General features: G+C 39.1%; 2 protein-coding genes across 6 annotated transcripts in view; both read left to right on the top strand.

The window, feature by feature from the left end:
- hadhab (hydroxyacyl-CoA dehydrogenase trifunctional multienzyme complex subunit alpha b) overlaps nt 1-8,301 on the top strand; it is a 91,433-nt gene extending 83,132 nt beyond the window's left edge. For both annotated transcript variants that reach the window (XM_049596812.1, XM_049596813.1), the window contains 4 exons: nt 910-1,069; nt 2,279-2,368; nt 2,550-2,603; nt 3,627-8,301. In XM_049596812.1, coding sequence (XP_049452769.1) covers nt 910-1,069; nt 2,279-2,368; nt 2,550-2,603; nt 3,627-3,652 — 330 coding nt within the window. In that variant the 3' untranslated portion in view covers nt 3,653-8,301. The remainder of the gene's footprint in view (nt 1-909; nt 1,070-2,278; nt 2,369-2,549; nt 2,604-3,626) is intronic.
- Nucleotides 8,302-14,285: 5,984 nt separating this feature from the next.
- The window catches only part of dnmt3ab (DNA (cytosine-5-)-methyltransferase 3 alpha b), a 55,250-nt gene continuing 52,474 nt past the window's right edge, over nt 14,286-17,061 (top strand). For 3 of the 4 annotated variants that reach the window (XM_049596806.1, XM_049596804.1, XM_049596807.1), the window contains exons 1-2: nt 14,308-14,393; nt 15,601-15,810. In XM_049596806.1, the coding sequence (XP_049452763.1) occupies nt 15,730-15,810 (81 nt within the window). In that variant the 5' untranslated portion in view covers nt 14,308-14,393; nt 15,601-15,729. Of the gene's footprint in view, nt 14,421-15,600; nt 15,811-17,061 lie in introns of all 4 variants that reach the window. The other variant, XM_049596805.1, reaches the window with a different exon arrangement.

Raw genomic sequence — 17,061 nt, 5'->3', positions numbered from 1 at the left:
CCATAGTATTTGATCACTATGCTCCAGCAATAACATGCCTCGTTAACATTGGTCTAGTATTTTTGCACCTGTCATATATATATAGTATGTATTTGCTGATGCAAGTCAAGATTGCGGACAGCCCATAAACACATTTAAAGACCAACTGTCCCTGAGTATTGACACTTTTTAAAGTCTTGAAATAAGACATATTGTCTTATGTATTCTGAGATGACTGAACTTGATTTCAAAGAAACAGTTGGACATTTTGGCAAATATGATACCTGGCCAAGAGAGACCACTGTTGTGTCTGCACAGTAAATGTAAAGCTACATCGGTTAGTGTACCTTACCATAAAGACTCAAACAAGAGCGTAGATTTCGTTTCAATATCAGGGGAGTGATACATATGAAATGGGGGAAAACTTTGAGCATCAAACACTTCATTTTCTGCAGAATTTTTATGCACAAATTTGTGCCTTTTCTGCATCAATTTATGGTATAAATGTCTCAGAATAAAAGCCCTCTGCTACTTTCATGTTTTACTTGGGGGGATAAATGCACATGTCGTAAATCTTGAGGGGGGCATGTCCCCTGCGTCCCCCCTGAAACTCACACCTATGTACTAGAAGCAGGGGGAAACAGCTACCCTGGCTTTGTCCAAAGGTAACAAAATCTGTATACCAGCACCTCTAAAGCTCAGTAAAATATCATGTTATATCTCTTTGTCTAATCCATACAAAAACAGAAATGTAAAAACATCAACTTGTGGTTCCATACACACGACAGCGATATTAATCTTCTCATCTATGCTCTAAGTGTATTTCCTAAAATATCGAACCGTTACACAGAGTACAACAAATGCTGAATTGTAAAGGTTACATATTTTTTTCTGATGATACTGTGACTATCACGTGTTTTTATGTTGCAGTCCCAGTCTGGAAGCTCCCCTCATTCTTCCCCCAGTCACGGTGCAGGCTGCTCCATGCCCATGCCCATACGCTCCACTTCGGCTGGGTCTACCCCAACTCACACACCGCAGGACTGCCTCGCGGGGGTAGGAGGGGACGTGCTTGAGGCCTTTGCTCAGGGTGAGTGTGCACCAGCACCTTAAAGGAGTAGTTATGTATGACATGGACTAGGGCTGGGCAATATATCGGTATTACATCAATATACACTAGATATCATCTTAGATTTTGGGTATTCCAATATCGCAAGTGTTTCCTGGTTTTAAAGGCTGCATTAAAGTAAAGCGATGTAATTTTCTGAACTTACAAGACTGTTCTAGCTGTTCTATTTTTAAAAGTGATCATGAGCTTACCTTTTTTACTCAGACCTGGACCTAAAGGGACTGCACTTGTATAGGACCTTTCTAGTCTCCCCGACCACTCAAAGCATTTTAATACTTGATGTCACATTTACCCATTCAGGCATACATTCCTATAATGGTGGCCGAGGCTACCATACAAGGTTCCACCTGCTACTCAGTGACCATTCACACGCACTCACTGATGGAGCAGTCATAAGGAGCGATTTGGGGTTCAGTATCTTGCCCAAGGATACTTCGACATGCCAACTGAAGGAGCTGGGGATTAAACTGCCGATCTTCCAATTAGTGGACAACCCATTCAACCTCTGAGCTATAGCTGCCTCAGAAAATTGAGATTCAAAATTCAAACTATACTTCCCACCATAATGCAGCGATTCTATTACCACACAGCGGAGGAATGTAACTCATTACGTTCACTCAAGCACTGTACTTAAGCACAAATACAGCTTTCCATAAATATTGAATATTGTACCTTTTACTCGATAGATTAATTCGACACTTAAAGATACTAATCGATAAAAAACACATATGCTTATATGATATGACGTAGTGCTACATTACAATCTACTTAGTCATATATATAGTACCTAAAACTGACTCCACATTGACTAACTACAACATTAAAGTGCTTTTGCACTTATTTGCTAGTGATAAAATTGGAATAATATAATATTCTAAAATAATATAATACTGCAAAAAGTGCTACACTGCTAAATGAGTACTTTCACCTTTGATACTTTAATTACATTTTGCTGAAAGTACTTTTAACATTCTAAATTCAGGACTTTTACTTGTAACAGAGTATTTTTAGACTGTGGTCTTTCTACTTTTACTTTAAAGGATCTGAGTACTTATTCCCCCACTGCCACCAAGATATGCATTTCAGCAGCTTGTTCGAAATTTCATATAATTACACTGCATGAGTAGAAACTGCATGTGTGTTTAATTTGAAAATGTCTCTGTTTTGTAGGTGTACCTAGAAATCTTCGGAATGATCTATTAGTTGCTGCTGACTCAATCACAAACACCATGTCGTCACTGGTGAAAGAGCTCCACTCAGGTTAGTCGATAACACGTTTCGTGGTTTGGGTCAGTTTTATCATCTGGATTACGTTCTGTTTAAGATTGTTCTGTTTCCTGGAACTTAACAGGTTATTACTTAGACATCTCTTTCTGCATGTTTGTCATTACTGTAGTCATCAAAAACAATGTCACTAAAATCTCTGGTTTTATTTATGAAGTTGATGACGGGGGAGTGGACGAGGAGACCAACATGAGGAACGGTGGGGACAGAGGTAAGTCTAAATACATGCTCATAGTTTCCTACTTTAATCTTTCAGATCCAGTTATACTGTACTTAGAGTATACCACTCAAAAATAGAATGTGTTGATCATTAAGATCGGCCAAAACATAAACATGCAGTGTTTCCTTCTGTTTTTTTCAGCTGAAGCAGAATGAACAACAAAAAGTAGGAATTATAATTAATTATAATTATACATTATACATATATAATGTAGTATGGAAGTGGAGAACAGCTGTGCTTTTAATAATTTTATTTAATTCAAGATCAGAAGTTACTTATTCTGTTATTTTCAGATATGAAAAATGTTTTCTGGTGATAATGGTTTAATCGTTGAGACAACAAGCTGTTATTTGGCAACATACAACAACAGCAGGTTGTTTTCTCTAGTTAACAGGATAAATATGTGTTTTTTAACAGAAAATTAAAGGCTATTTAATGTGTTAATTATCCTATTATCTCATGAAAAAACATATTGTGTTGAAAAAGGAGATAATTAAACTGTCATCACAAGAAAACAACCTGCTGTTGTTTTATCTTGGAAAACAACAGCTTGTTTTCTCAAGATAACGAGATAATTAACCCACAATCACGAGAAAATGACATCCTGTGATAAGGGGATAATTAACTGAAATAAAATTATTGCAACCACAGTCGTTCTTGGCTTCCGTATATAATAAGTTTATAGGAACAAGTTGCCTGAAGTACTTTTTTTTTCTGCAACTGGACAAAAAGTAGCTGGTGCTAATTATGACAGTGTTGTTTCTTTTCTTTGCTGGATTGGAAGAGTTGGCTGCACCTTTATCACACCTATATCAGCCAATAAAATACTTGTTTGGCTCCTTATAATGAACATCTGCTACAACTCTCCATCCAAAGTAACAAAGCACCATGGCACATTGCCACAGTCATTTATACTTTTTTTTTTTTTTTTTTTACAAATTAATTCAGACAATGCAGGCTGTCAGCGGCACTAAATGTGCTCCTTTTTGTGCTTGTGTGTGTGTGTGTGTCCAGGCACATTGAGAGTACAGAAGCACTGAGGACAAGCAACAAAACCATTCCACCCTGTAAGGACATACAGTCATCAACTGGGAAGAATCAGTAACAACAAACAACAACAACAACAACAACCCCTGGCATTAGCACGTAGAGTAATGCATGCTGTAATCTAACAGGATTTCACTATGTGAAAAAAACTTCACACCTTGCAGGTAGCAAGATGTGTCTAATTAGCGAGTGTGTATGTTGTCCTGTAAACAAAAACTGCTGTAATTACCCAATGATTTCCCTCATGACTGCTAAGGAATGGCTTGCTGTGCTTTCTCCCCCAACTGTTCCATAGCAGCAGATCATTCTGTATATAAAATACTGTAAACACATGACCACGGGAACGCCCCAACATGAAAGTGACAACATGTTCCCTTGTTGTTGCTTTTGTATAATTACCGCTAGTATTTTCTTTTTTTGGGTTTGTTTTGTTTTCTTTTCTTTTATTATTTTTGCATGAAGTTGCACTCATGTCTAGATTTAGGTACTGTACCATGCTATGCCAGCTCTCTGTGGAATTATGATGACAGCTGGGGTGTCAGAAGTGTCTTGCCTCAGAATTCACGCTGAGTGTGTTTACTTGCACATCCATATTCTGAAGTTGGTTTAAAAAATTCTGGATAGTCTCCAGTTTCAGCTAAAATAATAGTTTGACATTTTGGGAAATACTACTTGCTAAAAGTTAAATAAGATCAACACTTTTCTCATATTTGTGCATCAAATATGAAACTGGAGCCAGGAGCTGGCTACCTTAGCTTAGCATTAAGACTGTAAAAAGGGAAGCAGCTAGCCTGGCTTTTTCATTCCCTTTATACAGTATGTAAGGAATCATGTTCAATGTTAAATCTAAATGTTAGTATTTGATGTGTTGTACCGGAGTTAGCTTTAAGCTAATTTTTATGTACACATTTTCAATGTTTTTTATGGATGGAAAAATATATAAAGTAGTAACCCAACATCTTATGAAATGGGCTTGTTCACCTCTTAGTGAGAGTTAGCTGATATCTCTGCGCTAAATATGAAGCGTCCACCAGCAGTCATTTAGCTTAGCTTAGCACAGAGACTGAGAACAGAGCTAGCTTTGCTCTGTCCAGCATACCAGCACATCTAGAGCTCACTGATCAACATTTTATAACTTGGTTGTTTAATATGGTTGGTAAATTTAGAAACAACAAGTTGTAGTCTACAGGATGTTAGATGCTGGACTATTTCTTGGCCAAACACAGTCACTTCCTGAAGTCTTGCTCTTAAAATGAGGATGAAAGGCAAAACCACAACTTGTCGTTTTTACGCTTTGCCTTATAAAGATTTAACAAGGGAGATGTCGACAGGCTAGCTGTTTCCTCATTTCCAGCAGACTGCTAGGAACAGCGCCAGAGTTAAAGCCAATTTGACATAGTGGCCAAACCATTTAACTAAAACGTCCGTGTCTGTCACATGACGCCCTGGGGCCTAAAAGTACTTTTTCCCACAGATTTCAATTGTGAAAGAGATGCCTGAGCATCACAAACCCTGTAAAATGACTTAGTCTAGTATTGTTTTGTAAGTCTAGAAGAGCCACATGATTAAATAATTTTATCCTCATTCAAGTAAGCAGAGGGCTAAACAGGAAGTTAGTTGCTCAGCCGGCAGAAGTCTCTGGTGCGCTTGCTGTATCGGCCCAACAATGTGGAAGATCTAATAAAAAGACAAACATTTTTGGCTTTGTGCGCCACTGAGCAACTTTCATAAGAGTAAATAAGGCCCCGCCTACAACACAGTGTCCAGTTCTCTTTATACATCTATGGTTTCCAGTGTTTGTGCTAAGCTAAGCTAACCACATGTTGGCTGTAACCTTATATTTACTCACAGACATGACATTAGTATTGATCTACTTGTCTAACTCCTAGCATGATAGCAAATAATCTTTTCACAATATGTTGAACTATTCTTTTAATCATAAAAAAAGAACATTAGTTGCAGCTCTCGTCAGGAGTCAGTTGTCCCATGGTAATATTCTTTCTAAGAACGTAAGCAGGACTATATCTTATTACAGTATACAGAGGCACATAAACAACTTGTCCTCTTTCAGGTCGTAAAAAGAAATAATAGCTTGTATCCAGAATACAGCGTGCATGTAAACACACTCGCTGAGTCACATACTGCTGCTACTGCGCTCTCAGTGAGCCACCCTTGCAAATAAGAGGGCTGTGCAAATAATAGAAACTGAGGAGGCCACTACAAACACAATGAACCGAGTCTTGTTGTTCCCTCCCCATTAAAACTTAACTGAACACACCTGACTAGCTGGCAGCCTCAGTATTTACAGTGTAGGGAAGCACCTCAGGATGTTTAAATAGTAACGAATTAGGCAGAGTTTAGTTACTAAATGACCACTCTACAGTATGTGAGGATGTAAGGTCGTAGTAAGCAAGTAGGAAATGCTTTGATAGCTTTATTTACTTAATAAAGGAATACTGAAAATGTTTATGTGCAATGAAGGTAGGTGCTCAGGGACTGCAGAGCTACTCCAGTTACAAAATAGTCGTAATGTCCTTTAACCTCTAGACGTCACTGGCCACAGACTGACAGGTTAAAGGTCAATGATGATTAAAAATGGAGGGTTTCATTCCAAACTTGCTTGTGATCCCTGTCGAAGATTTAGTTGAAAGTAGTTAAAGGTATACCACGCAGGAATTGTCGATTACTGTTTGTAAACACAACATTAAAACTCCTTCCTACAACCACAACTTCTTTCCTAACCTTAACCATGAGAACTCTTTCTGGAAGAAAACCCTCGAGGAACATTTCTCCTAACTGCGGGTTTTGTGTAGTGCAGAGTGGTTAAGGCTAATGTTAGCTAACCAGGCAAGACCAGATGGTGGTTGGTGGGGGGCACTGTGTCTGCATGTTAACATGGCCAGCCAGCTATTTTTCAGCAAAGCCGACAGAAATTAAAGGCAAGGCTCTACTGCTCCAAAAATGAAACGGGTAGTTAGCGATTAATGGGTGTCTGGCTATAGAAAGTAAAATTAACCAAAACAGACATCCCTAAAGGGATTATTTTAGACTAAGTCTTTTTTTTTTCTTTAAGCAAATCCTGTATAGTATACCTTTAATTTTACTCTCACCAGTCTCATTTTGGAATGAAACTCTTTAGATATATATAGGAAAACAACAGTAAGTGATTAAATGCCGGATCAAGAAAGTAGATAATTAGAAGGAGAGAAGTGCTATTTGGTGAAGCATGTTGTTGGATATAGTTTGTCTGTGTGTAAATTTGTGTCTTTCATGGCAAAGCAAAGTGATCTGTTTGTTACTAAGGTAGCTGTCAACCAGTGAGGATGTTCATTTTGATCAGGTCCAAGTTACCTTTACATTTTTTGTTTTCTGGTTCAATGTTTTTGTCCTTCAGGGTAGCCAAAAATTCTCAAAAAAGAGCAATGTTTGGTTTTTAGAAAATGCAATGTAATAAAGGTCTGGGAGCAGTTTTATTGGAATAACATTTATGGGTAAAAATCTGAGTGAATCAAATTAAAAAGCATGAGGTTTTTGTTGTGAGATCTGTACAGTAAGCCTATCCTATAAGCTAAAGTATAAGGTTTCAACAGCCTGTTACACTGTGTCAGGAGAAACAACAAAAAGAGGCTTCTCTGTTGTTGACATTTTAAATGTGATGTTTTTATTCAGTTCTCTGTTCTGCTCTATGTTATCATTATTGTTTAGTATTAGTGGAGTATAGTCAATGTAATGAGTTTGTCAAAATTGAGATTCACGTGCACCCTCACGCTTGCATAGTCGCCCAAGTATAAATTTATACGAAGAAAGTAGAAAAATTGAAGCACAGTAATTTAAATTCTGTGACCAATGCTGTCAAAAAGCTCAGCAGAAAAGGTCCAGAAATTATTAAAAAGCAGAGATAAAATTTTAAAGAATTACTGTCATCCCCTTCATTCTGTCTACGCATTTGAATTTAAAAGTTATTTTCTGTCATTTTTTTCAGTTTGTGCCTGTAGCTGTTCTGTAAAGTGCTGTATAAAGTAACCATTCAGCAAATACGATGATCTATCAGCCTTTATGTCTGTGACTTTGTAGAGATTTTATTTATTTATTTAATGTGTTCTGGGGGAAACTCATGCTCAGCCTTTACATTTGTGCCAAACTGTTTGCAGACATTGTGTGTCATACAAATTACAGGTATATATCAAAGTATATCTGCATTAGTATGTTGTTGTTGCCCATAGTTTATTCACAGAATGCCTGGAGATGTTCACAGTTAATGGTTTCCACTGCTGGAAATTAACATTTAATAGTTAACAAAGACACAACACATTCCAAATCTACTGATAGACTCCCTGATGTCATTATAGCCAATGTGGAGGCAATACCATATACCCCGTCAGACCAACTGTGGGTAATACCAATAAAACACGGCCGGTCATACAGAAGTGCATACATTGTGATCCTTTTTTTGTTTGCAGAGAGACAATGTGCAAAGAGGACGCTCCCCTGTTGTTATTTATCTATGTCTGTGTTCTGTACGGTTATGCTTCTGGTACACATTTGTTTCTCATGTTGATTTTACAAAACATAGTTTTATGTCACAAAGTCACTGTCTTTTGTAAATAAATCAAATGTGAGATATATTAAAAAAGATTTAAAATATGGCTTTGACTGGTCACATCCTGATTGTTGGTCACTAAAGGTCATTACCAAACACACATCATTTATTAATGTTAGGAAAATGATTAATTACATTTCTTAAGTATGATTTGAGGTACTTATACTTGATATTTTTCTTTTAACTTTTACTTCACTACTGTCAGCAGGAAAAATTGCACTTTTTAGTCTTTTTCATGACAGCTGGAGCTACTAGTTACTTTACAAATTAAATTTTTCAGGGGCACATTATTTGGAATGTCCACTTATTGATAGTTTATAGAGTATTTATTACATTTGAACAGCTTATTAGCTATGATTAAACAATTGAACTGTTTCACTTTGTCTGTTCAACTAAATTATTCTCATACTATGTAGGTATGTTCGTCAACTGTCACATATAGTTTACAGACAATCTGTTTAATATCTAAATAACAAAGCAAAAAGTTGCATTGTTGAATCTAAACCATGCATCCATTTTCAACCGCTTATCCGAAGTCAGGTCGCGGAGGCAACATGGTGAGCAAAGTATTCCTGACGGCCCTCTCCCCAGCAACGCTCTCTGGTTCCTCCTGAGGGACCCCGAGGTGTTCCTAGGCCAGTCAAGATGCCCCAGGGCCTCCTACCAGTGGGACGTGCACAGGAGGCATCCTGATCAGACGCCCATACCACCCCAACTGACCCCTTTTGACGTGAGGGAGCAGTGGCTCCTGTCTGAGCTTCCTCCAGATGTCCAAGCTCCTTATCCTATCTCTAAGGCTGAGGGAACTTATTTTTGGTTTGGGACAAAGATGGACCAGTAAATTGAAAGCTTTGCCTTTTGGCTCAGGGCCCGCATCACTGCAGACACTACATATATAATACACACACAAATACATTATGTTACCCAGAAGTACATAAAGTAGCTAAAATTAGCTCCACCAGCTACAATAAAATGCTGTTTAAACTTTTATGCATCAATAACTAGTAATATTGTATATACAATAATATAACACTCTGGAAGCAGGCATTCTGCTGCACCATGACTACTTTTTCTTTTGAAAGTGTAAGTAAAATTTGCTGTTCATATTGTGTGTAAGTGACTGTTGAATATAGGACTCTTACTGGTAAAGGAGCATTTCTACATTGTTGTATTGATGCTTTTACTGAAGTGACAGAGTACTTATTTCTCCATCATCACTCTTTTTTGTGTTTATTGTCTGGCCGTGTATAGTATGTTTCTTTATCAGTCAGTGTGCGTGTCTGTAGCCCTAGAAAGAGCATATTGTTTGTTGTTTTAAATGTGCTCACCTTTAAGTTAAAGTGATTTGTTTCTCACGGACACTGAGGTGAATACAAGCGTTAAATCACATAGTACTTTTTGTGCCTGACTTGTCCGTGACACGCTTCCTCTTTATCAGCTTCTTTTGAAGACAAAACGGGTGAACACTTCCTCCTAACTGGTCCGACAAAACACAATGTCCTTCCTGCCTAACCTACAAACCTAAATCAAACTCTGGCCCTTTTCCTGCTGCTTCAGGCCGGGGCAAAGACAAAAACCACACAGGTGAGATGAGGCCAAGACACTCTGACATATCAGCATCCTCCTTTGTGGGTTTCTAGGACGAGCCAGCAGCACACACTCCTCTCTGTAGGTCGCGTGGCATCGTCTTGCTGCTGCTGAGGCTGCTGTCCTCAGATGAACCACTCAGTGCCATTGACTCTATGAGAAAGAGGAGATGCTGCTTCCAGATCACTGAACCACATCCGCCCGCTGCACACATTTTCTCTCTCACTCCTTGCCCCTAAAGAACACTCAGCATGCCTCACAGGGAGGCATGCTGAGTGCATCTGTAACGTTTACCTCACTGTGTCTCCGACTAGTGGGCGTGTGTGGGATAAGTGTTGGTAGTGGTAGGGCTGCTGTAGGGTTAATGGTATGAACATGATAAGAGATTTGATATCTTGTTCTAGCTGCACTCTAGGAAATGAAACGAAGATGTGGTGCGAGAGGAAGATTCTGCTCAGAGGATAAAATCTCTGAGACTGCAGGCAATGAGCTACATCCTCCTACGTTCGTTCGGACATACAGATTTAAGGTCAAATAAATGATTGGCCCAGTGTGCCCAGGAATGTAAGTGGTTTAATTATCTACTTAGGACAGTCCAAAACAGCTTGTTTGGGTATATTTGTTAAAAAGAAATGCTGTCAAATAATTTCATATTAACTTTTCAAATTAACTTGTCAAATCATTGCATATTAACTTTTCAAATTAACTTTTTCATCCACCTGCCACTGTGGCTGGTGGATTTCAAAATCTACCAGCTGCTCAATAGATTACCATTGTTATTTTGGCTGGCAGGTAAAGCAAATCTAGCAGCCACTTGCATATTTTACCAGTCTGCATGCATCACTTAATGTGGTTTTAAACAGCTGAACAGTTGTAGTTTCAGTAGAGTGAGAGGAGACGCAACCCTGAGATAGAATAGGACACTAGTTCACTAACTTTTTCTGTCATCATACTGCATTTATAAGCTGAAGAAATGATTGCAGATTGCATTTTTATAATCTGATGACAATACTGGAGCTAAGTATAATTTGAGTCAATCAACACTCAGTAACATGTTAGGTTAAATCCAGGCAGAAAACACTTTTTCTTGCATGCCTCCACGGCAAACAGAGAATCCAAAAACAAAGAAAATTCTTGATTTATTGAAGTCAAAAGGGATTGCATTTCATAACAACAAAGTACTGGCACACTACCTGTCTGTGGCTGTGACTGTTAGTACAGAGGTGTTGTAAATATTACAGTTCTAGCAAAAATGCATGTGTTTGAGAAGTACAGAGCACACAAGGCTTGGATTATACTGCACAACTTGTGTGAATGTTTGTAAATGGATGTTTTACTATAGTTTAGCTATAGATAAACATGGACCCCTATGCTTTTAATTCATCAAAAATTTGCTCAGTTTTTGGATTCTTCGTTCACCATGAAGCCATGTAAGAAAAAGTAAGTTTTCTTCAAGAACTCGATACACAAATGGTCATCTGGGGGGTGGAGTCCTCCTTTAAAGACATGAACTGTCTATTAATACATGTTTCTTATTAGTTTCTGTTATGCAAATAAGAAATTCAAGTTACACTTTGACTGAACTGCCGCAGTTTTTACATACTAAAGACACAAGAATTTCCTGCTATTCTGACAGCAACTCCATTATCATGAATTTCATGAACAAGTTTGGTTGATGAGCAGCATCACCAACGTCTGTACAATACAAGTAAATACAAGACAAATATTGCTTGATAGCATCAGAGCAGTGTCTTTAGTGTTCCCAAATAATCACATTTATCAAGCTTTTTAATAGCAGACATTGTCATGGCAGAAAAAGCACAGGTGTTACTAATAACATTAATGAGGACTTCAATCCAGCAATTCATGCAACCCAATGCAGTGTTTAACAATGTCATTAGTTACATCTGTGTTGGATAAGTCAAATGTCTGCTGTAAGAATGGTCAGTTCAACATGAAATGGAGTAAGAGAACACAGTGTTTTACACCTGAACAGAATCTCAGGTGTCACGGCAGCCAAAGAGTACACAGAACAATACAGAAATATATGAATATATGTGATAAAAAATGTATGTCAGAAGCTTACAAATATAACCATTACATGTGTTGGGAAATAGGGGACTAATGTGGTGTAATAGTTGAGGTTTGTGCAATGGAATGCGCTGAGTGCGCAAATGTCAGAAACCACTATACTTTACCACACTGTGTGTACTCAAACATCTGTGCCTACACAAAAGTACATAAACCGAGTACTCAAACAGTAAGCTTGTATTGTAGTGTGAGTATTTGTAAAAGAAGAAACATTACATTAAGAGTTTACTTCAGTGTTAAGAAGTTAATATGCAGTGTAGTATCATCAGAAGAACAACTGGAGAAAGCACGTGTTTCGCTTCACTAGGCCCCAAAGCTGGCCCGAGGCATCAGCTAATTACATGGCTGCTTAGGGCCCCACAGCCACCAGGGGGCCCATAAATGCAGCACATTAAATATGGGGAAGTCTCCTCAGGTTCCTGTGTTCATTTTGTCAACATTTAAATACAATTACTATGTGTGTGCTGTGCTTTTATATTTTCTGCACTGATTGAAGAAGTTATGAGCACATAGTTTTTTTCTTTTAGTTATTTTAATTGTAGTTAATCATATATTAATGAATTAATACATGTGTACACCATGCAAAGATCATTTTGAAACATAAAAGTACTTAAGTTTGAATGTACACTGCATTTAAAATGGCAATGGTGATATCTTCTGTGAAAACATTATGGCAAATGGTACGGGCCCCTCTTAGGTTTTTACATAGCGGCATGGTGTCACCATAAAATACAGATGTATGAAGAAGTGGGTCAAATGAATATTCCCTATAGCCCCATGCCCGAAACAGGCTGGGGCTGATGCTGTTTGGCCTAGACAGTGCCATCTTGGCAATAAAATCAACATAAACCAAACCTTTCTAGGGGGAAGTGGTGAATATAAGAAAAGGGCATTCGTCTTCACACACAGGTCTAGTGTTTATGTTTGCCCTGAGGTCACATCACAGGGTCCAGAGTGGTACTTGGGGGGCTACTGGGCAACTCAAATGTCTCTTAGGTGTAATATGAGTTTACAAATTAAGCATGGAAGTGCTTCGGTGGGGCACCAATGCTTAAACTTATCCTAAAAATGTTTAAGCATCTCAGCAGCTTGGTGGTCCAAGATGCAGACATAGCGATCCCAAAGTCCCCAGTTCAATTTGGACCTCTGTTGCATGAGACACCCTTTTTTATCTCTGTTCACTGTATCTCTACTGTTGTATGTTAAATAAAGGTAAGGTTGGACTCTTGTCCCTTGCTGACATTTTAGGTTGTTGTTTTACTTCTTCGAGTTAGCTGCTAACTGCTATCAGCTTTTTAAATCTCCTGGCAGTAAGTCGCACATATAACACACCATGAAAACGTCACAACTGTCTCATCCGTGGTCCAGTCCTGCCACCTGTCCCTTTTACACAGACTGCTACAGGCTTAAAGGTGACAAAACTCTGTCCTCCCTTTCTGGAATTGTACCATTTATAAAGAATGGCATAGTGGAACAAGAGCACAAAATTCCCACCTTGAACAGGCAGTATAAAAAGGGCTATAGCTTTGTGAGCTACCAAATACCTTACACTACAGCAAAGCTACTCTGGGGAGAAATATAGTCTGGTTAACTAAAACTACACAGAAAATGTAGTTCAAACTACTTTGTAAAATAAAAAGATCAAATTGAAAATATACATACAAATATAAAACAAAAAATGCCACTCAAATGGCAAAAAGTGTCCACCTTACAGGTCATGCATAAACCAAAAAAGTAAAATTCCCCATGATTTGTGGGAAAGTCCATGAAATGTCAGCTTTGGTTTTGTATACAATATTCATCAGGCAAGCACCTGCCCTCCAGAAACTAGAGTCCAGGCAGGGGTATGGCACCAAGCGGGATTACTCAGAGAGGTAACTTCTACAACATTATGCAACAGCTTCTCTGAATGTGTGTTAATGAATAGCAATAATCACTACTTTTGACAACCTGTGGTCAAAGGGGGTTCGGTTACAGTAGAGAAACACTGGTGACATAAAATCAAAAATGATAAAAAAAAAAAATCATTAATTTCCTTTCATAGTTAAAAACTATTTGTAGTTTCAGTTACTAACTCATAGACTTTATAAACACAAAAATGGCAGCAAAAGTAACTTACCTACTTGAATCACTATGCAAATATGAATGTAGTTAAACTACAAGCAAGCTGCAAAATTTAATTAAACTGCTTGTTTAATTACATGTAGAAAACTACTCCCCAACATAATGGGAGTCCAAGATAGTGACCTATGAGTCTCGGACCACCTTCACCCCCTTCTATGCCCCTGTGCTGGCTGTGGACAGACGGCAGTCTTTAGGACCCAGTGGCAGCCAGCAGACAGTCTGCAGGCCCCTGCAGTGAGAGCGGTGCATCTGGAAGAGAGCTGGCCGGCCGGGGAGGTGGAGGACGGGGAGAGAAGAGGAAGGAGGCTCCGGGAGCAAGCGAGACAAAAAGGGTCAGGCCTGGGACTTGGGAAAATCGGGTAACGAACACACGGCGATTCACGCATTTAAATCCGTTTAACCCGGCACTAGTAACCGCGCAGGAAGGAAGGGTAACCTTTATGTGAACAAAAACGTGAAACCCCGAGAGCGGAAGGCGCTCGATGGAAACGGGGGAAATAGCGATTTAGGGTTTTGCTTTTTGCAGATGTGCTGATTGGACATCGCGATGTACACTTGAACTTGACCGAATTTACAGCACGGAACCAGGACCGCGGCTCCTGGATACAGTGGCCTCATTAAAATGAAATAAAAAATAACGGGGATTTATACTTGAGTGGCCGTGGCCTGTAAAACAGCCACAATCCCCTGGGTCATATTGCAGACTTCCCCCTGCTGTAAAGACGTCTAAAACTTTGCAATTTTAATGCAAAGCCAGATTGAATGATAAAGGCAGGTCAGTCAATCGCAGTACTGTAAACGTGTGGCCTGCTTGTAGCATGATGTGCGTGGATATGCAGTGACATTAAACGCCTCTGTGGCCCAATAATAAATTATTTTTCAAGATAACACGTTCTGGTTGTTGCCTGCAATTATTTTTCAGGAGCGAAGATTTGCAGCAGCCTATTAGACCTTTTAAATTAATCACAACCGGCTGACAGCAATCTTGATTTAACCCTTAGAGGTAATTAAACACATCCTATATGAATACAGACATACAGGCTTTTATGTGTGTGCACATTACTACGAGTGCAACTGTGGCTCCGCTGTGTGCGCATGGCTGACTGCTACAGTAACTTTAACCCAGACACTTATGGTCATATTAATTTAAAAAAAGAAGATATATATCCTTTGCATATATTGGAATGTAATTCAGGTTATTGGGCGCACATTAGCAGCCATTTAATGTCGACTAGTGTACACTCCTACATCCATGTGGTGTAAAAAAGTGGCCTAGGCCCTATAGGCAATAGTAGCCATACAGTATCCTATAGAAGCCTGAGAGGTTCCTATACATGACGTGTGCTCAACAAAGGAAATCTGATGCTCAAAAAGAGCCTTTTTATGACAGAAAATACAGGTTTAGCCAGAGTGTTTTGAGGAAATGTGTCAGTGCAGCATGAAACTCTGCTCTCCTGTGAGTGAAAGCATCACAGCACTAATGCACAACTACAGTGTTTCTAATGAACAAGCTGATTGTCACGTTTCCTTATCTTCCAGGAGAGCGGAGAGAAGAGGGATCATCTCACATTTCTTTTTTTTTTTGTATTCCTTTTGAGTTTATTTTCACCTCAGCCACATCGCCCCATTATCACACATCGCCCATAAGCCCCCCTAAGACTCTCGACGATGCCGTCCAACACTGTCACCAACACCAACACCACTGCATTCAAAGGCTCAGACTACGCTGATTCACCTGGAAGCAGAATGGTAAGGAAATATCAAAGTGTGCCTTGGAATCTCATTTTAGGTGTTTATGAGACTCCTCTGAAGCTTGGTATGTTGCTGAATGACTCAGGATTTTTCAAACCTTATAGCTAGCGGGTTCAAAGAGTTCATTCAGTCATGTTTTGGCTGTTTGAATGACTTGAGCTAAGCTGTTGATTAATTTTGGATTTGACGCTCCATCACTGCAAAATGCTATTTTTTTGAAAGCCTTCGAACTCAACAGATTTAAAAGGAGATTAGTCACTCCTGGGCTCATCCAGCAATGATGCAATACAGTGTGGCTTTTAGTGTTTTCCTAAAATATCTATACAGAGTACATGTGTGCATGCATGCATGAGTGTTAGTGTTATTACTTTGATGTTACATTCATAGAGCCCTGAAACAAGAGGAATGTGGTTTGTACAGTCACTTCAGGTCAAAGCCCATTAAAACCTCTCCCAATTTTATGAATGGACTTAATCAATCTGTCAAGCTAATGCCTTATTGATCTCTGCAGTCTAAAGACTTACTGGAGTCGCATCAATTCCTCCTGTTAATTGAAGAAATAGTCAGATTTTTACTGAAGAATCCAATAGCGTGTAGAGTGCAGTGTCACCTTTCATGATGCAGACAGACTCATTATTACAGTCTGTACGTAACTGCAGCATCACTGATGCTCCACAGAGGCAGCGATGGCAGCATCACTGAGGAGGCTGTGGCGAGATGCAGCTGTATTATGTGACATTCGCTGTTGTAATGGTGGTTGGTGACGTGGGCGTTGGCTGGTGTAGGTTGAGCTGGAGCTGGAATGGCTCTACAGCTTTTTTTTTTTTTTTTTTTTTAACTGGGGGGGATCTGTCCTCTTCCTCTACGTTCCCATTACACAGTACTGCCCTTAGTCTTGTTGCCTGGCAACAGACATTGCCTTAAATAACCGGCTACCCAGACGGAAATAGTGCAGAGATATTGACAATGTAGTAGGGTTCACTCGAGGCAACAACAAATCATATTTCAGGGTTTTCTGTTTTTTTTTTTTTTTTTTTTCTCAGAAAATATTAGGGTGAAGCTGTGTGTGAAAATGGCGTGTTATTTCTATTCAGTGTGTCTGAGCTCGCGGGTTGGGAATTGGATGAACGGTGTGGTGCATGTAGGCTGTTCCTGCAGAGATAGCCAGGCACCACTGAATTGTGTCATCCATGTAAGTGGTTCCCAAATGAGCTTGCACACCAGACTGCACTCAAAACGTGCCATTAT

Source organism: Epinephelus fuscoguttatus, linkage group LG14 (genome assembly GCF_011397635.1).
Source record: "Epinephelus fuscoguttatus linkage group LG14, E.fuscoguttatus.final_Chr_v1".
Classification (NCBI taxonomy): domain Eukaryota; kingdom Metazoa; phylum Chordata; class Actinopteri; order Perciformes; family Serranidae; genus Epinephelus; species Epinephelus fuscoguttatus.
Note: the sequence above shows the minus strand (reverse complement) of the source record. Positions and strands in the feature narration are given on the sequence as shown.